The 26,845-nt window shown below is 45.2% G+C and overlaps 1 protein-coding gene across 22 annotated transcripts in view; it reads right to left on the bottom strand.

Moving 5' to 3' along the window:
* The window catches only part of LOC118393252 (ankyrin-1-like), a 215,856-nt gene that overhangs the window by 9,612 nt on the left and 179,399 nt on the right, over positions 1-26,845 (bottom strand). For 14 of the 22 annotated variants that reach the window (XM_052461537.1, XM_052461535.1, XM_052461541.1 and 11 more), the window contains exons 27-41: positions 23,635-23,859; positions 23,326-23,480; positions 22,962-23,173; positions 21,342-21,546; positions 20,865-20,961; positions 19,127-19,355; positions 16,977-17,105; positions 15,943-16,062; positions 15,722-15,812; positions 15,397-15,471; positions 15,123-15,254; positions 14,590-14,745; positions 5,867-6,563; positions 5,153-5,525; positions 519-602 (exon numbers count right to left, since the gene is read on the bottom strand). In XM_052461537.1, coding sequence (XP_052317497.1) covers positions 519-602; positions 5,153-5,525; positions 5,867-6,563; positions 14,590-14,745; positions 15,123-15,254; positions 15,397-15,471; positions 15,722-15,812; positions 15,943-16,062; positions 16,977-17,105; positions 19,127-19,355; positions 20,865-20,961; positions 21,342-21,546; positions 22,962-23,173; positions 23,326-23,480; positions 23,635-23,859 — 2,980 coding nt within the window. Of the gene's footprint in view, positions 1-518; positions 603-2,438; positions 3,187-5,152; positions 5,526-5,866; positions 6,564-12,538; positions 13,679-14,589; positions 14,746-15,122; positions 15,255-15,396; positions 15,472-15,721; positions 15,813-15,942; positions 16,063-16,976; positions 17,106-19,126; positions 19,356-20,864; positions 20,962-21,341; positions 21,547-22,961; positions 23,174-23,325; positions 23,481-23,634; positions 23,860-26,845 lie in introns of those variants that run through there. The other 8 variants (XM_052461552.1, XM_052461532.1, XM_052461551.1 and 5 more) reach the window with 5 other exon arrangements.

Genomic DNA, 26,845 nt, shown 5'->3' with positions numbered 1-26,845 from the left:
ACCCACAACCTTTCAACCCCATCCTTATTAGATCTACAACCCACAACCATTCATACAGCAACTAAACTTGACTGTGACACCTTTGAGAGCAAGACAGGAATCATTTTCCCATGTCGTGATTACAGTCATGACATTGGAATAAATCAAGGCATGACGATGAACGTGATGGTTCTTGATTATCAATTTAATAATCATTTCTATGAGGATGAGTGTAGTGAGTTGAACATGAATAGTAACAGGGGGGAAATGGTGGATAAGGGTAGCCTAGTGGTTAGAGCGTTGGACTAGTAACCGAAAGGTTGCAAGTTCGAATCCCCGAGCTGACAAGGTACAAATCTGTCGTTCTGCCCCTGAACAGGCAGTTAACCCACTGTTCCTAGGCCGTCATTGAAAATAAGAATCTGTTCTTAACTGACTTGCCTAGTTAAATAAAGGTAAAATAAAAAAATATATAAAAAAAATAAGCCACAGCGCAGGGCTGTAGAGTAGATAGAGGCATGCTGGGATAGATATCTGACCTTCTTGGTGACGATGTTTCCGTGCTCGTCTGTGAACTGCTCCTCGCTCACTTGTTCCCCTGGAAGATCCTTGGCCTCGTCACCCTATGGGACAGACAACATGCACTGAACATCACTAAACAATACTGTTATACTGAAATACACATGGTATACTGTACCGTCACACACATCTGCTCATAGATGAATGGCAAACTCATCAACAGCACACACTTATACAGTAAGGAGTCCAAAACCACATACTCTACATAAACATTATAAAAGGGACCAGTTAATACTACCAGAAAGATTGGATCCAAATACTTGATTGGCCAACAACTTTTCCACAGACATTAATGTCACACCTATGAGTTTGTAAGTATGAATTGGGGAACGACTCCGAGAGAAAACCAGGAGTCAGCATACAGAACGAAAAGGGTGCTGGAATCTAGAGCACTTTAAAATAGCCCCCCAGAGTGAGTCTCATCATTTAGCCACTGTCACCAACCCTGAGAGAGAGAGAGAGAGAGAGAGAGAGAGAGAGAGAGATACATACATACATACATACATACATACATACATACATACATACATACATGTATAGTAACTGGTCAGGGGATCACTAATGGGACTTGCTGTGGTGTTAGCACTAATACAATCAGAGTTGATGAGGTTCATAAGAATACAACTATTACTCCTAATAACATTGGAGGCGCCAGTACAGCTATTTATAAGATCAAAAGGTCCCGCAATTGAAACTATTGAACACAGCACTATGGCTGAAGTCTGCCCTATCCCCCACAATCCATAGAGTAAGGATTCTTTTGAGTTATTAATGGTGTTGAGACCAAGAGAGGGCTGGAGGGAGGGGGAGAATAGGACCATGAAGATGGTAGAGAGATTAGAGACTGAGTTCATAGGTTTATACACCACACAGGTTGAGCCATTCACAGCTCAACAGCACGTACAAGGCCTGTACAGTGTATCTACCGTCTAAATGGGTCTCAACTGTAGGTCTATGGTCACAGCACGTACAAGGCCCATACAGTGTATCTACAGTCTAAATGGGTCTCAACTGTAGGTCTATGGTCACAGCACGTACAAGGCCTGTACAGTGTATCTACAGTCTAAATGGGTCTCAACGGTAGGTCTATGGTCACATCACGTACAAGGCCTGTACAGTGTATCTACAGTCTAAATGGGGCTCAACTGTAGGTCTATGGTCACAGCACGTACAAGGCCCGTACAGTGTATCTACAGTCTAAATGGGTCTCAACTGTAGGTCTATGGTTTGACCATTCTTAGTTTTGTCCTCCCCTCCCTCTGTTACTATAATATCTCACCTGGCGGAATACGGTATGAACAATATGATCCAGAAAGTTGCTTGAAAATACTTTAAAACTAATGTTGTTGTTGCAAAGTAGTTCTATCGTGCATCCTGTATATTCATCATCTATGCACAAGTCAGCATACTGTATGTGTGAGTTAAAATTCTACAATATAAATGAACAACTGTTTTATGAACATAATCTTTCATCTTTCATCATTGATCCCATTCCGGATAAATTGCATGGTCAGAAGGTAATACGGTAAACAAGCAGAAAGAGGTTTCTCTCCACCTTCTCCACTCGCCTCGACCCTGACCAATATTTCCCCTTGTCACAGACAAACATTAAATCACCTCTGAGCTTTACAAATACACACACACACACACACACACACACACACACACACACACACACACACACACACACACACACACACACACACACACACACACACACACACACACACACACACACACACACACACACACACACACACACACACACACACTTTGTTACACTCTCCTTCATTATTTTGTTCCATTGCCAGTCAATTCTCTCTCTCATCCTCTCCCCCCGTGCCCCTCTCCCCTCCTCCCCTCCCCTCTCTGTTGGGTACCTTGAGAATGACCCTGCGGCGGACCACGCGGGTGGTGACGTTCTCCTCTTCGTCGGCCACACCCTCGGCCTCGCCCAGCTCACGGTCTAGCGCAGCGTGCACATAGGTGAGCACAGAGCGCAGGGAGCCGCTGGCTATATGCATCACATTCTGACCACTGATCACCAGGAAGGCCAGCAGCACAAAGCTGAAGAGCAGCTCAGTCACCAGGGCCCACATCACTCACAGCCCCTCCAAGCTTCTACCTCTGCAAACTCTCAAAGCAACCCAGCAACCCAGTGGAGCGCACGACACACCCACTCTCACACACCCAACTACACGCCCACCCACACACACTAACACACACACTAACACACACACTAACACACACACACGTCTGTGCAGGCTCTCGCCGTCTATCCACAACACTTCGCTCCGTTTTTATGGGGCAACAGCTGCACCCTCAGGCCTTCTCTCCTCTCAACAGGGCTGGCGTCTTGTCCTTCTTTCTCTCCCTCCGCTTGAGTCCCTTCTTCAGCAAGCTCTACTCCACTAGACCCTGTTCCTTCTTTCTCTGGCTCCGTCTCCCTCTCCCTCTCCCTCTCCCTCTCTCTCTCCGTCTGTCAGCTGGTCAGTAAGAATGGCTGACCCATGCCATCAAATCTAGGCGTCTGCAACCTTGGGAGGCTTCTATTTCCTCTCCCCCCTCTCTCTTTCGTTCCTTCGCTCTCTCTCTCTCTCTCCTCTGTGCTTCCAAAAACAACCCTTCACCCCTCGCTCCCTCTCTATCTCCCAGCCATGTGATCTGTAGTCTTTAAATATTTCTGGCTGCTCCAGAGAGGAGCTGTGCTCTGTCAGGCTGAGAGGCTGAGAGTGAGAATAACAGACTTGCACCCTGACCAACAGGCCTCCCTCAGGTATTCACACTACAGTATACTCCCTCGGGTAATCATACTATACTCCCTCAGGTACTCATAGTATACTCCCTCAGGTAACCATAGTATACTCCCTCAGGTACTCATAGTATACTCCCTCAGGTACTCATAGTATACTCCCTCAGGTAATTATACTATACTCCCTCAGGTAATCATACTATACTCCCTCATGTACTCATAGTATACTCCCTCAGGTTACCATAGTATACTCCCTCAGGTAACCATAGTATACTCCCTCAGGTACTCATAGTATACTCCCTCAGGTACTCATAGTATACTCCCTCAGGTACTCATAGTATACTCCCTCATGTACTCATACTATACTCTGGTACACACAACCATACACTATACTTCCACACTTATATTGTTATTCCAATGGCATGTAGGTATATGTTCCACCACCACACATAATTATTCTGTAATGGTTAGGGATCTATTTTACTTAAACAATACAGTAAGATGCAGATTGTCAGAAGCAAGACCATTTCCTGCCACTTATTCTCTATGGGCAACATTGTAGTCTGTTCTTACTGTTCCAACACACTGGCAGTCCCAATATAACCTGGCAGTCCCAATATAACTTCCTACCAGGGAAAGCCCATAGAGACTGAAACAGCCCATTTTGCTCTCTCACTGCATCACAAATTTGAGCTGTCCTTTAGGGTGCTCTGGTGCAGTGTCCTTTAGGGTGCTCTGGTGCAGTGCCAGAATGCTAGATGCCACGTGTGATGGGCTGGGATTGGGGATCTGGTGACAGGGGCTGCTATTTTTGGCTTGACAGGCTGTTTGTGCCCTTCTTGGGCCTTCTGTTTGTATGTGCATGTGTGTGAGAGGAGAGGATAGTGGGATTATGGTACTTACAATCTAATTCAGTTATAGCCTTCTGTCACTGGGTTTGGACTGTAGTCATACAAGTCCTACTGTACAGCATTTACATTTTAGTCATTTAGGAGACACTCTTATTCAAAGAGACTTACAGGAGTAATTACAGTTAAGTGCCTTGTTCAAATCTAATCAAACTTTATTTGCCACATACGCTGACTACAACAAGTGTAGACTTTACCGTGAAATGCTTACTTACAAGCCCTTAACCGACAGCGCAGCTCAAGAAGAAGAAAATATTTGACCAAGTAGGCTAAATTAAAAACGAATAATAAAAACGAACACAGTAAGAATAACAATAACGAGGCTATATACAGGGGGCACCGGCACCGAGTCAGTGTGCAGGGGTACAGGCTAGTAATCTGCACATGCAGATGGGGTTGAAGTGACTATACATAGGTAACAAACAAACAGCAGTAGCAGCAGTGTGGGGGGGGGGTCAATGTAAATTGTCCGGTGGCAATTTTTATGAATTGTTGAGTAGTCTAATTGCTTGGGGGTAGAAGCTGTTGAGGAGCCAGGCTGTGATGCAAAAGGCGTGGATCTGGGCCTGTTCCAGTGAAAGCAAGATATCCTTCTCGTCGGACTTGTTAAAGGAAAAAGTTTCTTCCAGTTTGAGGTGAGTAATCCCTTTTCTGATGTCCAGAAGTTAAGATATGGTAGCAGCAACATTATGTACACAATAAGTAAAAAAATAAGTTACACAAACCACAAAATAAATAACAAAATTGCACAATTGGTTGGAAGAATGTAAAACGTCAGCCATGTTCTTCGGTGCCATCTTAGGAAGGGAACATCTACAGATTTTAAACCTAGCCGGCATGGGGATTTGAACCAGCAACCTCTCGGTTTTTGGCCCAACGCTCTTAACCGCTAGGCTACCTGCCACCCCAATAATAAAATAGGTTTCCCACTCACCTGCTGCCTCAGGAGTACGTCGTCCCAGGTCTGCAGCTCTGGCACCCTGTGAGGGAACCCCAGGCCCTTCTCAAAAGGCTGGGTGCCCCTGAAGTGCCCACGCAGGAGCTCAGAGTGCCCCATGTCCCGCACCGGCTGAAGCAGGGCCTCCTGGGACACACGGGACTGGCTGGGGTCCACATCCATGGCAGCGCGCACTGATGACATCATTGAGTCCATGGCCTGCCTGGGTTTTGTTGTCTGTGAACCCAACCAGGCCTGAGTGTGGTCAGTGACAGGTTGCCAACCTGGACCCGACTGCTCCTGCAGATAGGACAGTAAAGAGCCACCACCTCCGCCACTGCCTCTATTACCACTGCTGCCACCACTGGACCTAAGGAGGCAGAGGATGAGTGAGAAAAGAAGGAAGGAGGAGAGAGATGAAGAGAGGTGGAGAGAGAGGACAAGTGAGAGGAGAATAGACAAAGGGGTGAAAGGAGCAGAGAGAGGCCAATGTGTGTCAAATGTGTGTGTCAAACAAAAGCTGACTAATAGTCCTTCATAGACACTCTGTTACTAAAACGAAATATTGTATTATTAGGTTAGGAAACATGGCAACATTGAAGTGTCCTAAGGCTCAGTTGTCTCAGAGGTGAGTGTCTGGACTACCCCCTGTCTGGCAAGTGCTGTGTCCAGCTGAGCTGCAGACTGACTTAGGTCTGAGGACACACTCACCTGTCTCCATTACGATCAGCCACGCGGCTCAGACCGGGCGACTTGTTCAGCCGGGTGTACACTCGCTGCTGTTGTCCTGCAACAAGAGAAAGCCCTTCCTCTGAGCCTGTCCTTCCTCCTCTTCCTCCTTCAACTCCAGCTCCATCTCCACCTGCCAAGTTGCCTCTGACCGCTGCTGCCTCTGACTTCACGACTTTTGACCCTTGACCCTTCTCCAGACCATTAACGTTGTATAACATGGCGGCGATGGTGCCTCCGAACGAAGAAGGGGTGGCAGGGGTGGCTGTGCTGAACGAAGCAGGGGTGGCAGGGGTGGCGGTGCTGAACGAGTCAACAGCCCCCATCTCTGAGTTGTCTTCCACCAGCTCCATGGAGCCACTCAGCCCCCCTTCCTCTCCTCTAGCCCTACTGCCCGGCCGGCCCAGGCTCCCGTACGAGAGCCCCTGCAGCCCCTCCGAGTCGTCAGCATTGCTGCACTCCAGTGAGGAGTCCTCCACGGCCACTAGGGAGGGGCTGTTGCCCGAGGGCCATACCTGCACATCGGACATCTCCATGAGTGTGTCCTCCTCTGTGATGGCCATGGGAGCACACTCCAGACTGGAGACTTCCTGCCAGTAGGGCTCATTTCCGAGTGGGGAGGGCAGGCTGTACTGCATGGAAGGAGGGGAGAGCAGCTCCTCCTGTAATACCCCGTAACCTGGAGCGACACACAGAGAAGCACACTGACACGGGCCCCCCACCTTGCTTCGCCATGCCTCGCCCCCCACCTTGCCCCACCAGCCCCGGGAGGGTCCCCAGGGGGGGATGGGCCCCTGCCCAGGAACAGGGCAGTGATGGGGAGATGGCAGAGGGGGATTCCAGGGGGCAAGTGGAGAGAGGGGGAGAGGAAGGGCCCAGACAGTGGGAGCTGAAGAAGAGGTGCAAGGAGCTAAGGGTGAGGGAGCAAGGGGGGCTTCGGGGGAGGGGGTTGACAAACCAGATCAAGCCAGATCAGCCAGCACTGACAGTGAGAGCAGCAGCGGAGGCAGCAGCAGATACACAGCCAGAGCCAGACAGAGAGCCAGACAGAGAGCCAGACAGAGAGCCAGACAGAGAGCCAGACAGAGAGCCAGACAGAGAGCCAGACAGATAGCCAGACAGAGAGACAGACAGAGAGACAGACAGAGAGACAGACAGAGAGACAGACAGAGCGAGAGAGGTCTGCTGGTGGCTGGTGCTGCTCCGCTGTCTGCCACCTACCGGTAGAGGCACAGGAGTTACTGCCTCTGCCCCGAACCAACCTGGGGCTGGGACACACACCTGCCCGCCTGGGACACACACTTATACACACATACACATGCCATACACATGTCGATACACCCACAGACTTACCCACACACAACCTTTCCCATACACACACACACACACAAAACCAGGCAAGTTAAATATTCTAGTCAGGCTGAACAGCATGCATGCAGGCATTCTCGTTATTCAACACATTCACACACACTTTCACCCACCCACCACCACAGACATTGCATTGCAAATAACACAACCACATACACAATACACAGAAATACACACAAAGACACACTCACACCACACATACACACACATAGTGATATACAGTTTCATTTCTTATAGCTCACTGCAAGCATAGCTGCCCCAAACCTAATTTTTATATCAACATGGAATCTAACTTTGAGAATTTGCTACATATGACCCATGAACCTTTGACTCAAGTCACTCCAACAACATCTCTATTTGGAAAAAATAAATGTCTTGCCTGATAGCATGAAGAGCTTTAACTTTTAAACATGCAGTGATGTGGTACAGTAAGCATGGTAGGTTCTCTTTAGATGCTAGAAAAACTATCTACTAGGAAACTGTCTGCAGGTGTACATGCAACCATCATGTTGACTGGACTTATGGAACAGACCCAGATACAGCCAGCACAACAGACAGCATCTAAACAAGTGGACAGGGCCAAAGCTGCTTCCTGAGTCTGCTCTCTTCCACACTAACTCACATTTCAGTATAGTGTACTTAAATAGCTGCTGTATGAGAAATGACCTGAGAGATAGCCAAGTAAATAACATGTCAAATTCAAGGTCAAGATGGCTATAGATACCACAAATAAAAAAACTTTACAAACTATTGTGCAGTAGCTACTGTACGTATCTTCTAATACATTACCAAGAATGTATACTAATGAATACATATGACCATGAGTAACATAAAGATACAGTATTTTGAATCAGACACATAAACCCAGTAAAGAATGGATATATAGTCTATAAAGTGGTAGAAATGAATTGATTACATTCTGGCATGAACTGAGAGAAGAGTATAGATTTAGCAAGAGGTAGAAAAGACAGGTGATATGTGGAGGGAGGGGTGAAGTGTATATTTGTGTCATTGTGTGTGTGTGTGTCTGTGTGTGCGTGTGTGTGTTTGACTGCGTATGCGTGTGTGTGCGAGCGGGCGAAAGAACACTATGTGTGTGTGTGTGTGTATGCATGAGAGAGAGAGAGAGAGAGGTGCAACATGAGTCATTGTTGGCACTAAGTTATGCTGAATGTGCAATGGGTATTAGTGACACCAGCTGGCCTCCTGGACCTCTCATCTCTCAGCCTTAAATGACAGCATAACCTCTCTGACATCCCACTCAGAAGGTCGGAGGACTGTGTGTACGTGGGTCATAAGTTAAACACATTAACGTTAGGGTGGCAGGTAGCTTAGCAGTTAAGTGCTTTGGGCCAGTTACCGAAAGGTTGCTGGTTCAAATGCCCGAGCTGACTAGGTGAAACGTCTGTTGATGTACCCTTTAGCAAGGCACTTAACCCTAGATGCTCTGGATAAGAGTGTCTGCTAAATGACTAAAATATTAGTGGGGCACATAACAAATATCCTTCAATATGCATCCTTCATAACAAGTATCCTTTGATATGCATCCTTCATAACAAGTATCCTTCAATATGCATCCTTCATAACAAGTATCCTTCAATTATGCATCCTTCATAACAAGTATCCTTCATAACAAGTATCTTTCAATATGCATCCTTCATAACAAGTATCCTTCATAACAAGTATCCTTCATAACAAGCATCCTTCATAACAAGTATCCTTCATAACAAGTATCCTTCAATATGCATCCTTCATAACAAGCATCCTTCATAACAAGTATCCTTCATAACAAGTATCCTTCAATATGCATCCTTCATAACAAGTATCCTTCATAACAAGTATCCTTCAATATACATCCTTCATAACAAGTATCCTTCAATTATGCATCCTTCATAACAAGTATCCTTCATAACAAGTATCTTTCAATATGCATCCTTCATAACAAGCATCCTTCATAACAAGTATCCTTCATAACAAGTATCCTTCAATATGCATCCTTCATAACAAGTATCCTTCATAACAAGTATCCTTCAATATGCATCCTTCACAACAAGTATCCTTCATAACAAGTATCCTTCAATATGAATCCTCATAACAAGTATCCTTCAATATGCATCATTCATAACAAGTATCCTTCAATATGCATCCTTCATAACAAGTATCCTTCATAACAAGTATCTTTCAATATGCATCCTTCATAACAAGCATCCTTCATAACAAGTATCCTTCATAACAAGTATCCTTCAATATGCATCCTTCATAACAAGTATCCTTCATAACAAGTATCCTTCAATATGCATCCTTCATAACAAGTATCCTTCAATATGCATCCTTCATAACAAGTATCCTTAAATATGCATCCTTCATTAACAAGTATCCTTCATAACAAGTATCCTTCATAACAAGTATCCTTCATAACAAGTATCCTTAAATATGCATCCTTCATTAACAAGTATCCTTCATAACAAGTATCCTTAAATATGCATCCTTCATTAACAAGTATCCTTCATAACAAGTATCCTTAAATATGCATCCTTCATTAACAAGTATCCATCAATATGCATCCTTCATAACAAGTATCCTTCAATATGCATAACACCGGTAGATAAAACCTCTAAACAGTTCCACCAGGTTTAAGACTTCCAGCTGATGAGCTTTCTTTATACGTGTATACATTACTCTTTAGCCAGTAGGGTGAGGATGATTCATGTCACATAAATATCATGGTATTTGTTTGGAATACCACCTTTTAAGGTTGTGTATGAATGATCTGAGCCCTTATGGTAGCTGACAATAGTGTCTCCTGGTGATCAATATGGTTCTACTGTACATGGCTTTTAGATTTTCTGTTTGTGCCTCTGACAATCTAAAAGACTATCTAACATCTGTGTGATTCTGCCATCCAGTCTTGTTGCCAGTCCTTCTCTCTCTCTATGCGTGTGTGTCTGTGGGTGGTATCACTCCCATGGTCAGTTGGATGGTGAGGTGGGGGGGAGAGAGAGAGCGAGAGAGGAGGGCATGAGGGAGGGTGTTCGTGGGGAATGAACGTGGTGGCCTGGCCCTCCTGGTAGAAAAGACAAACACTGTAAATATTAACAAACTGGCTGAAGCTCACATACACAGAAAGAGAGTCACAATCACACACAGACTGGAAGAAGGGACACAGTGAAATACTCACATGAAGACACTGAAGACACTCAACAATTTAAAACACAGACATGTATACACATAAATGCACTCACACACATACACACTCACACACCAACACTCCCTGCAAATATGAGATGTGTGACAGAGAAAGGGCATAGATACTACATCCCCTAATTCTGGAGAGACTCAAAGACACAGGACAAACACACATACACACAAACAACTGATCAACAACATGTCACAACAGTCATACATGAACAGAGCGGTCAAAACACACGGTTAAAACGGGTTCAGGACCTTTTTATCCCCACAGAGAATAATATACAGTAGAGGATGTAAACAGGCAGACTAAACAGTCGGGTCATTCCCCAGCATGCATGGCATGCAATATCAGTCTGATAGTAAAGCAGCTACAAGTTGCAGAGGCATAAACAGCTCCCAGACTACATCTCCCACAGGCCACTGCTTCTGACACATCCTCATTCCAATACTTCCATGCAAGCATATAGGAGGTGAACGACAAGACTGGGTCTCATGCACATGCAGACAGGCAGGAGGGCAGGGAGGGAAATACAGAGAGGGAAGAGGACATTTGGAAGAGGACAGAAAGAGAAAGAGGAAGAAAGACATGCACAGAGCAAAAGAGATAGGGAGAGGAGGAAGAGAGAGAGAGAGATGGACAGAGAGAGTGATGGAACAAGGGACACCTCCCTCTCCCGGGGGTGCTGAGCACACAGTGTGTGAGGAGGATTGGTCACAGAGCAGACGGTTAAAAAGGTGGAATTTTCAAGAGCACAAAAATAAAGAGTTATAAATTTTGGTCTTCAAAATAAGGATGAGGGCCAGAGGTCAACATGAGGTCGGAGGGCATGAGTTCAGAGGTCGGAGAGGAGGAGTGAGAAGAAGGAAGAGTAGGGCGGCCAGGCTGCAGATAAAATGTCCAGAGAAACACAAAGAGAGAGGGGACAGATAGTCAAAAGGAACAAGTATGGGGATCCCAGTGGGACACACAGTGCACCGAATGGAACGACCCCCGGTCTGAAGAGACTCATACAGCCCCATGCACACACAGGCAGTGAGCGTAACGTTACCCTTATAGAAGCCTAGCTGGATTCAGTTCAGGCCTCCCGAGCCTCACTAGTATGACTAAACGGAACTCATTGCTTTTACAGAGTTGCAAATCATGCGTCTTAGACTCAAGCCACTAGAATTAAAAAAAGGGGATTGAAAGTCAAAATCACTAAGAGCCAAATGTGATGAAAATAAGGAAAAGACAAGAACAGGTCAACTGAAAGGTACAGTAAGAAGAATGTAGTTCTCCATCATTTCTACACTAAATGGTAGAATAAAAAAACATTTGTTTCCTATAGATACTCTGCCTGACAGTGCTGCATGCATCCTACCTGGGTTAAAAATGCAATGTGGAATCTAATTGCTGTCTCCAGGCTTGGATTCCCACTTCGGGATCGATTGTAATTTTCAATAAATTTGATTGTAAAGGTTAATTAGGGGACCAAGGGAGTTATCACCAAGGAAGTGAGCATCTTCCAGACTGACATTCAGTCAGAGAGTGAATCCTCATTCTGTACCATCCCCTGATGTCAAATACTGGCCTACCTACATTCTACATCCTCTGAAAAATCAGGAACAAACTTATCAGCCCTACTATCATTCATAACTCCAAAAGATAAATAATAGATCTCTTGAAAATCCTTGTTGTAATAAACATAAACAATACCATGTCTAGAGGTCAGGTTGGTATTGTCCCGTGAGAGTGTGACCACCTTGTTACACAGACAGCGTCAGAAGAAAGAGCTTTGGGAGGCAGACTGGACAGGTGTTAGATATCAGAGTCACTGCAGCTGTGATCTGACTGAGCATCTCCCGTTTGTCCCTTTGTCCATCATGGTCATATCTATGCATGAGTTACATCACCTGTTATTGCTCCAGTTTGCACTGAGGGGACCTGGCACCTGCTGTGATGACACATGAGATAGTGAGGCACAGAGCAGAGCCAGAAGAGAGACCACAGCACTCCAGTGATGGTCAGTCCAGTGCAGTGTTTTTTTTACACCAGTCCAGTGGTGAAACTGGAGTCAATCTGATGTATATCATGCATGTGTAAAATAGTAAACCATGAGTAAAAGTAGTCAACGTTTGAGAAATGACCCCTGGAAGCCAAGCCAACAGCAGTATGCTTGAAGGAAAGCCTACAGGCTGAATTCATGTATGGAAATGCTTATTTTTGTACAGACACATAATATCCTGCACGATAGCTCACATGGCCTATGTAGGCAGATTGTGGTTTAAATCATGTTGGATAAAGATGAACATCATGAACTCATAGCCAAACTCGTACTTTATAGGATGCAATAACATAAAACTGTCAAATACACAGATACGACACAGTAGTAACTTACGCACTGAATACAGATCTAACAAAATATACAGAAAACAGAATCTCACGCAACACACCATACACAGCTGACTAACACAGCATTTCATACATTTGATCTATTTCTTTTTAAATCATCAACTTTCCTATTGCTAACAACTTCATCAAACACACATGAAAACAGATGTTTCTAGAGGTTCCAATAGATCTTTAAATACACTATATATATAAAAGTATGTGGACACCCTTTCATATTAGTAGATTCGGCTATTTCAGGCACACCAGTTGCTGACAGGTGTATAATATTGAGTACACAGCCCTGCAATCTCCAAAGACAAACATTGGCAGTAGAATGGCCTTACTGAAGAGTTCAGTGACTTTCAACGTGCCACTGTCATAGGATGCCACCGTTCCAACAACTCAGTTCGTTAAATTTGTGCCCTGCTAGAGCTGCCCCGGTTAACTGTAAGTGCTGTTATTGTGAAGTGGAAACATCTAGGAACAACAGCGGCTCAGCTGCGAAGTGATAGGCCACACAAACTCACAGAACGGGACCGGCGAGTGCTGATGTGCGTAGCACGTAGAAATGGCCTGTCCTCGGTTGCAACACTCACTACCGAGTTACAAACTGCCTCTGGAAACAACGTCAGCACAAGAACTGTTCATCGAGAGCTTCATGAAATGGGTTTCCATGGCCGAGCAGCCGCACACAAGCCTAAGATCACCATGCGCAATGCCAAGCGTTGGGTAGAGTAATGTAAAGCTCACCGCCATTGTACTCTGGAGCAGTGAAAATGCGTTCTCTGCAGTGATGAATCACACTCACCATCTGGCCGTCCAACGGACGAATCTGGGTTTGACGGATATCAGGAGAACGCCACCTGCCCGAATGCATAGTACCAACTGTAAAGTTTGGTGGAGGAGGAATAATGGCTGTTTTCATGGTTCGAGGTATGCCCCTTAGTTCCAGTGAAGGGAAATCTTAACGCTACAGCATACAATAACATTCTAGACAGTTCTGTGCTTCCAACTTTCTGGCAACAGTTTGGGAAAGGCCCTTTCCTGTTTCAGCAAGACAATGCCCCGTGCACAAAGTGAGGTTCATACTGAAATGGTTTGTCGAGATCGGTGTGGTAGAACTTGCCTGAACACCGTTGGGATGAATTGGAACGATGATTACGAGCCAGGCCTAATCACCCAACATCAGTACCCGACCTCACTAATGCTCTTGCGCCGTAAGTTTCCAACATCTACTGAAAAGTCTTCCCAGAAGAGTGGAGGCTGTTATAGCACCAAAGGGGGGGGCGAGCAGGTGTCCACATACTTTTGTGTATGTCAAAGAATGATCTCTATTTCGATCTACTCTTTTTGGCAGGCTCCGTTCATTTTGCTTAAATCTATATACTAGTTGCATCGGCCATTTCAGTGGAGAGAGAATCCTAAAATGTAGCTGGCACTATTAGACAAGGTTGTGATGCTGATTGCAGGCTCTACAGGTCATTGATACATTGTACTCAACCACAAACAAGAGAATGTATCTGAGTCAGGCTTTAGAGGAGCACCACAGAGGCAGTTGTTGTCTGAGTGTCTTGAGCCCTGGTCCAGGTTGCTGCGTTTCACATCTGTCGAAATCTCAAGTTTATGGCACTAGCATATAGGACAGCCTTTGACTGAGGATTGGAGCAGGAGGGTGATGGGGGCAGCAGAGGAGGAGGAGGAGAGAGAGAAGAACTGGTAGGGTATGGTGGTTGGGGGTGGGAGAGGGCTGCGTGGGGATGAGGAGAAGCCTTACCATTGGTCAGGCTGGGGGAGATGTGGTCGCTCTCGTTGTGTCTGCGTCTGCTTGTTTCTCGGGCCTGTCTCCCATCAGGCTGTGGCCCCTGGCCCTCCAACATGTTTACTATGTCCATCCGGTCAATGCTCTTCAGAGCTGTGTACAAACTCTCCACTGTACATAGGAGCCACAAGAGAGAAAGAGAGACAGAGAAAGGGGGAGGAGAAAAGAATAGAGAGAGAATAGAGAGAAGACAGAGACAAGAGGCAGGAAAAAGGGAAATGGACCGTTAAATAACAGACAAGGAAGTGGAAGATATTGTGAGGAGAATAAGGACATTGTTTACCAGTACCCTGACAGACCCTGGTTTGACCCAGAAAATGACAGTTAACACAACGTTAATGCAAGGTACTGCATAGGGTAGACAAGTCTCACATGCAAATCCAAGAGCCAGTGCAAGACTGTACGGGGGGTGAGTGGAGATGATGAATATAGGATAAGAGGATGCACAGGAAGGATCCACTGACCTATATTGGATCTCAGGTACTTACTATTGGCTCTCTTGCCCTCACAGGTGGCCCATAGGCTGAGCAGGGCAGAACTCTGCTCCAATAGGGAGTTAGGATTCTCCACACGGATCTTATTAATGTCATCTACACTGAACTGTAGCTCCCTCGCCAGCTCTGGAGAGACAAAGGTGGAGAGACAGAGGCAGGGAGGAGAGGAAAAGCAGCCGCAAGCCATTAAAACTGATACACAGACTCAGACGCCGACACAAGCACCAAACACAGGCACGAGACACAGACACTCATTCCACTCACTCACCAGCCCAGCTCAGTCCCAACTGTTCAGCTATCAGAGCCATCTTCAGCTCTGTCTTTTCCATGGCACTCATTGATGCTGCAGAAACCAGACCACAACTGATACTTTAACATGAGAAGTAATGTACCATTGTGATTATTACTGCATGAAGGGGCACATGGAATGTGAACGTGTTCATGTGGGGTATGTCATTGTCTTATGTCAGGTAGCTTGACTGACTCATCTGCACTGATTGAGGGACGAGCGTCGTGTAGGAATGATGCCACCTGTCGGAAGACAATGGTGGTCTGTATGGGGTATCATAGGGATGGGATGGGATGGCATGCACCTTTACCCATGGCAGGCTCATTCAGGGCACTGTATCTCTCTCGCAGGGCTAATGGGGTCAGAGTTCGCCTCCGATCTTCACTCCCAGCAGCCTGTCAATCGGACATAAGCAAAAGCCTCTGGAATATATCATTTGCCTCAGATCTCACAAAAGTTCCCAAAATTAAATATGCATGTGAAGTGCTTTTCAAAGCACCCCAAAAGCATTTTTTTTAGGCCTACCTTGATACACAGAGGCATGGTAATATTGAGGTTGCACAGCACATGTTGGCTGTCTTCGTACTTGGTAGACTTCCGCAGGAAAGACAGGAATCCGGAGTGATCTTTGCTACTATCTCTCACCTTGGAGGAGAGAACGGAGCGAAACAGACAAGAGATATTTTCAGTGTGAGAGGGAGACCCAGGGAGGGACGGAGTAATGGAGAGAGGAAGGAAGACAGAGAGGGAGACCCAGGGAGGGACGGAGTAACGGAGAGAGGAAGGAAGACAGAGAGGGAGACCCAGGGAGGGACGGAGTAACGGAGAGAGGAAGGAAGACAGAGAGGGAGACCCAGGGAGGGACGGAGTAACGGAGAGAGGAAGGAAGACAGAGAGGGAGACCCAGGGAGGGACGGAGTAACGGAGAGAGGAAGGAAGACAGAGAGGGAGACCCAGGGAGGGACGGAGTAACGGAGAGAGGAAGGAAGACAGAGAGGAGACCCAGGGAGGGACGGAGTAACGGAGAGAGGAAGGAAGACAGAGAGGGAGACCCAGGGAGGGACGGAGTAACGGAGAGAGGAAGGAAGACAGAGAGGGAGACCCAGGGAGGGACGGAGTAACGGAGAGAGGAAGGAAGACAGAGAGGGAGACCCAGGGAGGGACGGAGTAACGGAGAGAGGAAGGAAGACAGAGAGGGAGACCCAGGGAGGGACGGAGTAACGGAGAGAGGAAGGAAGACAGAGAGGGAGACCCAGGGAGGGACGGAGTAACGGAGAGAGGAAGGAAGACAGAGAGGGAGACCCAGGGAGGGACGGAGTAACGGAGAGAGGAAGGAAGACAGAGAGGGAGACCCAGGGAGGGACGGAGTAACGGAGAGAGGAAGGAAGACAGAGAGGGAGACCCAGGGAGGGACGGAGTAACGGAGAGAGGAAGGAAGACGGAGAGGGAGACCCAGGGAGGGACGGAGTAATGGAGAGAGGAAGGAAGACGGAGAGGGAGACCCAGGGAGGGACGGAGTAATGGAGAGAGGAAGGAAGACAGAGAGGGAGAGTTAACACCTTGACAGAGACGGGGAGTCTATTGTCTCGGAAGGCCTGGAAGCTGAAACAGCGAGGCTGCTGGGTAGCCTTCCTCACTGGGACCAGGTTCCCAGAACACTCCAGGTGCAGTGGCATACCCTCCATCACCTGAGGGGGAGGACACTAAGTTCAGACACGTAGCCATGTCCGAATACCCATACAAGTGTACTACATACTTAAACTTTATACTATGCACTCATTGTCACATACTATTTTGCACGTAGCGTTTAATAAAATTTATGCAGTATGCCATGGCCGCAACGCAGTAGCGGCTCCTGACTGGCTGAGTAGGTGGGGTGGGGCCGAGTGCGGGTAGATTTTTCCAAATTCAATAGACATGCATCGCATTAACCAGCCTGATAATAACTAATTTCCAATTAGAATAAGTTCTCTAAACTCTGAAGAGAATATGAATGGAGTTATAGGCCTACTCAGGCTGGTTAGAGTCAGCCTATCACATTCAACCTATACCGTAGTAGACCATATAGCCCATCTATCCTATTTAAAAGTACTGAAGACAGGAACAGATCATTTGGTTCCATTTCAACATATTTATTATTAGTGAAACCAAAGTACTGTAACATTTACAAATTCAATTAAATAGTCTAGTACACGCATGAAAACTTTTCAAACGTTCAAATCAAAAGGCTATTGCACAGTAAAACGTGGACAGTCGGGTGCATCGCAAATTCAGAACCGCTGGAGAGCAACGTAATGCACTAAACGAGATCAGAATGACTGCTAAATCTCGATCCATAAATTAAATAACGATATGAGTAGCCTAGCCTACAAAACTAAAACACTCCATATGTACAAATCAAAAGGCCTGATTAACATGACATCAATAACGCAACCACATCTCAAGTCCATGGTGCTGACACAGTCAGAAATCAAAAGATGGTTTAGTATTTACTGTAGTTTAAATGTGCTCCACAATTTCAGAATTTCTCCCCTATGTGGAAGCTAGGTGAATTGCAACAGCGCTAGCCTGCAACAAATATCCCTCTCCCAGCAAATATCCCTCTCCCCCTAAAGAGGGTAATGCGTACTGCCCAATAGGTCACTGGGGCCAAGCTTCCTACCATCCAGGACCTCTATACTAGGTGGTGTCAGAGGAAGGCCCTAGAAATTGTCAAAGACTCAAGCCACCTTCCGGAACTCCAAGTCTGGATCCAAGAGGCTTCTAAACAGCTTCTACCCTCAAGCTATAAGACTCCTGAACATCTAATAAAATGGCTACCCAGACTATCTGCATTGCCCCCCTCCCCTCTTCTACACTACTGTTACTTTCTGTTATCATCTATGCATAGTCACTTTAATAACTCTACCTACATACTACCTAGACACCGGTGCCCCCGCACATTGACTCTGTACCGGTACACCCTGTATATAGCCTTGCTTTTGTTATTTTACTGCTGCTCTTTAATTATTTGTTACTTTTATCTATGACTTTTTTAATGTATTTTCTTAAAACTGCATTGTTGTTTAAGGGCTTGTAAGTAAGCGTTTCACTGTAAGGTCTACACCTGTTGTGACAAATACCATTTGATTTGATTTGATCCCATTTCCGCGTTAAATGGACGGAGACTTGCGCTTGCGCCTTTTACTTTCGGTTTTGGTCCACCAATTTCAAACAGCAGTAAAAACGACATTTATTCATTAAAAAAATGATAATTCTGTTTTCAAAGATTTAGCCAATGATGCAATACTCGTTATCATTAAAAGGAGAACAAAAATGACTTATCCTACATTTGAACACCACCGTAGAAGCTTCGGTATTTGGCATCTTCCCAATTATGTAGCCTATGTTTGTTGTTTGACTACTTGAAGAGAACTAGGGCCTATCACTTGAATCCCACCTCTTCCAATGCATTGTGGAAAAGTGTGCATCGGATTATACTAGATGAAGAAGAGAAATGAGTATAACATCCTGGCACTTCAACTACACTGTACTTTTTAAATGTTGCATACTATTAAGTATTATTTTTTGAATACTCAAACAGCCTACTATTTATGACGCAAGTATGGGTATTCTGACACAACCAATGGCTCCCTCCACTCACTTCACAGTGCCACTTCTAAGCAATGACATCATGGTGATAACCATCGATATAACCCCCTACACTGACCTCGATATCGCGACTGCGGGCCACCTCGCTGAAGTTCTCGTGTTGCTCCAGGGTTTTGTCCATCTTGTCATCAGTCATGCAGTAGCAGCGCAAACGGCCCTCACGGACCTCGTTCATCTTGGCAAACACCACAAACTTGGCCATGTAGGGCACGGCTGAGAGCTCCCGGTACAGGAGGTTGGCGAAAGACATGGCCTCGGCTGTCCGGGGACAGTCAGCCAGCCAGAACCTGAGAAGAGACACCAGTGTGTAAGATATCTGGCAACCCTTAAGTTACTCATGACTAGATCCTTTGAGAAATGCAGGTGATTAGCATACCTAAAACGCCCAATACAGTCAAAAACATGATTTTGCAGTTTTATATACACTCATCGGCCAGTTTATTAGGTACAGCACCTCGTTCACAAAAATGGGTCGCTCCTATAGACAGTGAATCACGTGGCCATGGCTTGCTATATAAATCTGGCAGACAGGCATTGAGGCATTCAGTTACTGTTCGATTGACCATTAGAATGGGCGAAACATGTGACCTAAGTGATTTTGAGCATGGTATGATCGTCGATGCCAGGCACACCAGATCCAGTATCTCAGAAATGACAGCCCTCCTGGGGGTTTCACGCTCGACAGTGTAGTGTTTACTGAGAATGGTGAGACAAACAAAAATAACATCCAGTTAGCTGCAGTCCTGTGGGTGAAACCAGCTTGTTGATGAGAGGTCGAAGGAGAATGGCAAGAATCATGGAAGCTAACAGGCGGGCCACAAACAGAGAAATAATGGCGCAGTACAACAGTGGTGTGCAGAACGACATCTCGGAACCCCAAACTCGTCGAACCTTATCACGGATGGGCTACTGCAGCAGACGACCACACCGGGTTCCACTCCTATCAGCTAAAAACAAGTAGAAGCGGCTCCAGTGGGCAAACGATCACCAACACTGGACAATTGAGGAATAGAAGAACGTCGCCAGGAACATGACAGCGAGTTCAGTTTACTTGAGTGTCCTGGTCAGTCCCCAGACCTCAACCTAATAGAACATCTTCCGGGTGAGATGGAACGTCCTGTTCGCTACATGAATGTACCGCTGTCCAATGTGAAGCAACTGCCTGATGCCATCGCCTCAGCATGGACCAACAACCCTGTGGAACTTTTCAGACACCTTGTAGAATGCCCCAATGAATTCAGGCTATTCTGGTGGCAAAGGGGAGTCTGACCCGGTACTAGATGGATGTACCTAATAAACTGGCATGTGAGCGTATGTGTCCACACTATGAGGTTGGAATAGTACTGTGAAATTCTGATAATGCCATTTTAGTGTAAGAGCTGTTAGAAAAGACCCCCTGACATTTCTGCCTGTTTTGGTGGGATGGAGTTTTGAGCTGCTTGGTGACATCACCAGGTGGTAAATTAGTTAATAGACCAATTAGAAAGAGAGTTCCAAACCTCTCTGCCAATAACAGCTAGTTTTCAGTTTTCCCCTACCCACTCAGACTACTCCCAGACAGTCCTAGCTACATTCTAGCTTGAGAAATTGCTATTTGCTAAGAAGCTATCTTTGTGTCTTTTTGACCATTTTAATTGAAAACAATCACAATAAGGTGCTTCATTGTTACCGAAAACAAACGGCTGCATTTGACTGCTCTCCAGTGACAGAAAGAGCTGGATTGTGAGATTTAGGATGTGAACTTGAATGTCTGATGAACATGAATGCTAATGAGTGAGTTGCTGCTGTATACTTACCGTGCTGACACATTGGTTGTGAAGTTGGCACAGTCTTTGCTATATATGAGCTTGGTGGTACCTGTGATGTCCTCCCACTGGGCTGGGGCTGTGCCACCTGAGGAGAAGGAGGAGACATCAGTTACACCAATATATAAGGATGAGGAGAAAAAGGTATATTAAACATGCAAACAGATTTTACTTCACCATATCACTCTGACACCCATTGTTATGGTGCAGAGAATCAACAGTTACTGTTTATAGCCATGACATTGCATATTCTCTGGCTTGCAGACCTACATAAATCTGGATTTTCCCATCTCACAGCTGAGAGACTTTGAATCACTATGTTCAATGAATTTCCTTCTGTCTATGAGGTGACCATGCGGTCCAACTCAAAGTTTACTCTAAATAGAGGGAAACTATTAAACTATTCCACTGTGCCATTAGTCCACTGTAAGGCCTCAGTCAGGTTTGCGTGTGAAAGTGTTGGCGTACCGATGACACTGCAGAGCAGGCGCAGGCTGGTGGTGTCCCCCTCTCCAGAGTCCCGGGGGCTCTCTCTCCAGGAGGGGGGTAGGGGGATGCACAGGCCGATGGGCCGGTGGAACTTGCGTCGCCGTGGCTCCACAGTCACCACAGGGCTGAAGGTTGCCTGGTTACCCAGCAGCTTGGCAACCAGCTCGTCTGGGACTGGTTGGGCCTGAGGTTGGAGGGGAGAGGATGTGTGGAGGGAGAGACAACGATGTGGTGGAGGAGTGTGGAGAAGACAGAGAGGAAGGCACAGAGAGGAAGGAGAGGGAGAGAAATTGACACAAAGGTAGACAGACAGATAGCAATGTAGAGCGAAAGAGTATGAGAAAAGAAGACAGTGAGAGGTAATAGGATGTATGTGATGATGTAACAGATGACAATGTACAGGTAAATAAATCAAATGGAAGAAATGAAGGATGAAGAGAAAGAGAGAGAAGTCTATGGTCAACAAAATGCTATTTGAATCTACACCAAAATATACAAACAATTTGCAAAGACACATTGCGTTTCTTTTTTGTTGTCAGTGTTTATTGTAAAAATGTGAAACAAATATTAACATTTAAAAATCTATATTCACAAAAAAAATCATAAACCTTTAGACATTAATGCAAACAGATTTGAAAGAAAAAGATGTTTAACCCAGTCAAAGTATAGAATACATCTCACAATTCAAGCATTCATGCACAGATTTCCTCGTTCACTTGCTTCACGTGATGAATATTAAATGATATATGAAATAAAATAAATGGTCTCCCTCGCTACACATTCAAGTTAACTGTCTCACTTTGTACAGCCTTTGAGAAGGTTAGCGTATCGGCTAGAGTAAAGCTATCACCGGGTTATGAGGCTATAAGGTTCTACAGGCTGCAGGCAACACAGCGGATGAACCAAAGCAGCAGGGAAGAAGGAAGGTCCATGGATGGTGGAATCAAATCAAATCAAACTTGATTTGTCACTTGCGCCGAATACAAGTCTAAACCTTACCGTGAAATGCATCCTGTGCCATGTTTACTGTAACATATTTCTCTCTAAAAATGAGGCTATTTATGTAGGCCAATATGGAGGTTTATCCATGGCAAGGGCTAAAACCCCTCAACACACAGGTATGAAACCAAATCCAAACCACTCTCCACTCCGATCATAGCAGGCATGCTGCTAAAGAACACCCACTTTCAACAAAGTCTCTCTGCATTGTCTAACCATGACTACAGCTATTGAATGTCACCACAGTAGTGGATGATGCATTAAGCTTTAGGACACTGGCATGCTCATTTGCAAACATTGGTGACTCGAAGATGCACTTTCAAAACAGCCTCATATAAACTTGAAGGTTAAAATGCCCATAGTCAAGAGACTGTACTACGTGTATGTACATAGTACATCTCAGTGTTCGTGTGTAGCACACAGAAAAAAGACACAAATATGCAAATGTTCAACCTCTTGGCAAGGCAAAAATTATTTTAAAGGTGCTGATCAAATTCAAACCAAATCCACATAGCATGCATATAGCATTCTTGGTGATACAGGCAGGCACTAACGATACTGTCTTCCTCCTCCTTCTTCCTCCTCATCCTCCCATCTCACCTGCAGGCCCAGGCGGACTCGCTTGGTGACCGCTGTCTCAGGGAACGAAGCCTGGACCAACGGTACCAGTTTACTGGTCAGCTGACCCCCCTCTGGGCCAATCAGATCGCTCTCCTGCTGGACGCGCGACACCACAGCAAAGTAGAGGGGGAAGTCAGTGGAGATGATTCGTCGGATACGCTTCTTCCCAAGTTCCTCCTGGCTCTCCAGCTCTAAAGGAATAAACAAGCAGACCGTAGCGGTCAATGAGAGTGGGTATTACTCTTACAGTACTGATAAGAAAGCAATGATGAACACCAAACAGCCTGTTATCAGTGACCGTAATCAGGTCTGACTGAGTTAGTAGGACTTCTCATTTGACTACCTTCATCCATCCCATTGAGGATAGTCTCTAGCACATCGTCGCCATAGCGATTGCGGTGTTCCTTCCAGACAGAGCCGTTCTCACTCCTCAGCACCACCAGCTCCCGGTCCCCTCGACCCAGAGCAGCAAAGTGAGGGATCTCCACGATCACAGGCCTGAAAGACACACAAAGCCACAGAGACAATAAGCTCATCATGTAATTAGTGGATACCCTCACCGAATGGTGAACACAGTTTTAGAATGAGATTTTTTTTCCTGATCTCATAATGTCCTCCCTTCAATACTCTACAGTGTAGGTTTAGTCCTCACCCTAGGAACTGCATGCTGGCTGGGCCCAGTGATATGATACGGCTGGCTAAGCCCTCTCCCTCCACCAGGGGGGGAGGAGTGGTGAGTTTCTGGGGCTTGACCAGACGACAGGTGATCCGTGTGGGGGCGGCACAGGTCCGTGGAGGGATGATGACACGCAGGCCGTTATGTCTGCTGCCTCGCATCGAGCCGCCCCGAGCATCCACCATGAAACTCACCAGGAACCTGACAAGACAAGCGTCCCCACATCATTAGACAGCTTACCAATGTTTCTATTTCCGCTCTTGGATAAGGTTGCAAAGGGAGGGTGTATTACTGTAAACATTCTACATTTACCAGTAAATTACCAGAATTTTGGTAGATTTCAAGGATTTTATGTAATCTATCATTAGACATCTAGTGGCCCTTTTGGGTACTTCATATTATCACAGGTGTCTGTAATTATCTCTGGTCCTCTGTGTGGCCTTATGTAAAATATATTAAATAATTAAACAAGATGATAAAAAATACACAGTAGCAGTCAAAATTTTGGACACACCTACTCATTCAAGGGTTGTTCTTTATTTTTACCATGTTCTACAATGTAGAATAATAGAATAATAGTGAAGACGTAAACACTAATAAATAACACATAACACATATCATGTAGTAACCAAAAAAGGGTTAAACAAATCAAAATATAGTTTAGATTTGAGATTTGTTAAAGTAGCCACCGTTTGCCTTGATGACAGTTTTGCACACTCTTGACATTCTCTCAACCAGCTTCAATGATTTTACAACAGTCTTGAAGGAGTTCCCACACATGCTGAGCACTTGTTGGCTGCTTTTTCTTCACTCTACGGTCCGACTCATCCCAAACCATCTCAATTGGGTTGAGGTCGGGTGATTGTGGAGGCCAGGTCATCTGATGCAGCACTCCATCACTCTCCTTCTTGGTCAAATAGCTCTTACACAGCCTGGAGGTGCGTTGGGTCATTGTCCAGTTGAAAAATAAATGGTTTTGTTGGAACCAAAAATCAAAATTTTGGACTCATCAGACCAAAGGACAGATTTCCACCGGTATAATGTCCATTGCTCGTGTTTCTTGGCCAAAGCAAGTCTCTTCTTCTTATTGGCTTCCTTTTAGTGGTGGTTTCTTTGCAGCAATTCGACCATAAAGGCCTGTTTCATGCAGTCTCCTCTGAACAGTTGATGTTGAGAGGTGTCTGTTACTTGAACTCTGTGAAGCATTTATTTGTGCTGCAATTTCTGAGGTTGGTAACTCTAATTAACTTATCCTCTGCAGCAGAGGTAACTCTGAGTCTTCCTTTCCTGTGGCGGTCCTCATGAGAGCCAGTTTCATCATAGAGCTTGATGGTTTTTGCGGCTGCATTTGAAGGAACTTTCAAAGTTCTTGACATTTTCTGGATTGATTGACCTTCATGTCTTAAAGTAATGACTGTCATTTCTCTTTACTAATTTGAGCTGTTCTTGCCATAATATGGACTTGGTATTTTACCAAATAGGACTATCTTCTGTATACCACCCCTACCTTGTCACAACACGACTGATTGGCTCAAACGCATTAAGACGGTAAGAAATTCCACAAATGAACTTTTAACAAGACACACCTGTTAATTTAAACACATTCCAGGTGACTACCTCATGAAGCTGGTTGAGAAAATGCCAAGAGTGTGCAAAGCTGTCATCTAGGCAAAGGGTGGCTACTTTGAAGAATCTCAAATATAAACTATATTTTGATAGGTTTAACATTTTTTTGGGTTATTTCATGATTCCATATGTGTGATTTCATAGTTTTGATGTCTTCACTATTATTCTACGATATAGAAAATAGTCAAAATAAAGAAAAACACTTGAATGAGTAGGTGTGTCCAAACTTGACTTGTATTGTGTATACTATTTATACAATGACAAACCTGTAAAACATTATCCTAAATATATACCAACAACTTAGTGAAAACCAATGTTTAATATGGGGGTTAAAGTATGAAATATTGAAATATTGATTTCTATATATTTTTTAACTGGTGGCAGTTGTGAAAAAAGTCAATAGCTGAATGAGTTGCAGAGGTTATAGACAACAATTCCAGTGTTGAATAGATACAATATATATATATTTATTTGTGTTGTATTTTATCTCCCCAAATTCGTGATATCTAATTGCAATCCAATTTTGATCTTGTCCCAATGGGCTTGGGAGAGGTGAAGGTCGAGTCATGTGTCCTCCGAAACATGACCCGCTAAACCGCTCTTCTTAACACCCGCCTGCTTAAACCGGAACCCAGCTGCACCATTGTGCTGGAGCAAACACCATTCAACTGAAGACCGAAGTCTAGACCACAATGAGACAAGTAAAGCCCCACCGGCCAAACCCTACCCGAACCCCGACGACGCTGGGCCAATTGTGGGACTCCCAGTCACGGCGGGTCGTGACAGCCTGGGATCGAATCCGGATGTGTAGTGACGCCTCAAGCACTGTGATGCACTCGGGAGGCCTGATTAGATACTTTTATAATTAAATAGGCTATTTCCTCTTGAACCATTTGGTCTATCTACTAGAAAATCATAGACAATATGGACACCGATATAAAAAATTAAGGTCAAACTATGCTCTATAGATGGTCATACCAGCAACACGCTATCTGTTCTTAAGCAATTTCTTGCTAAGGTTATTGTTAGGGTTATGTTTAGAATAAGGGTCAGGGTAAGAGCAAAGGTCAGGGTAGGGTAAGGGTTAAGTTTAGGGATAGGTTTAGGGATAGGGTTATTTGAAATTGCTAATAGTCTGTAGAGCATCTACAGATGGACTATCTAAATGAAGTGTTACCAAAGGTATACCATATGAATACATTGTTTTAATTTATTCAAGTACACAAAAGTATGTGGACACCCCTTCAAATTAGTAGATTTGGATATTTAAACCACACCAATTCCTGACAGGTGTATGAAATCGAGCACAAAGTCATGCAATCTTCATAGACAAACATTGACATTACAATGCCCTTACTGAAGAGCTCAGTGACTTTCAACGTGGCACTGTCATAGAATGCCACCTTTCCCACAACTCAGTTCTTCAAATGTCTGCCCTGCTAAAACTGCCCCGGTCAACTGTAAGTGCTGTTGTTGTGAAGTGGAAACGTCTAGGAGCAACAACGGCTCAGCCGCAAAGTGGTAGGCCACACAAGCTCACAGAAATGGACCGCCAAGTGCT

Source organism: Oncorhynchus keta, chromosome 14 (genome assembly GCF_023373465.1).
Source record: "Oncorhynchus keta strain PuntledgeMale-10-30-2019 chromosome 14, Oket_V2, whole genome shotgun sequence".
Classification (NCBI taxonomy): Eukaryota; Metazoa; Chordata; class Actinopteri; order Salmoniformes; family Salmonidae; genus Oncorhynchus; species Oncorhynchus keta.
The sequence above is the reverse complement of the archived record's forward strand: the minus strand, read 5'-3'. Positions and strand labels throughout refer to the sequence as shown.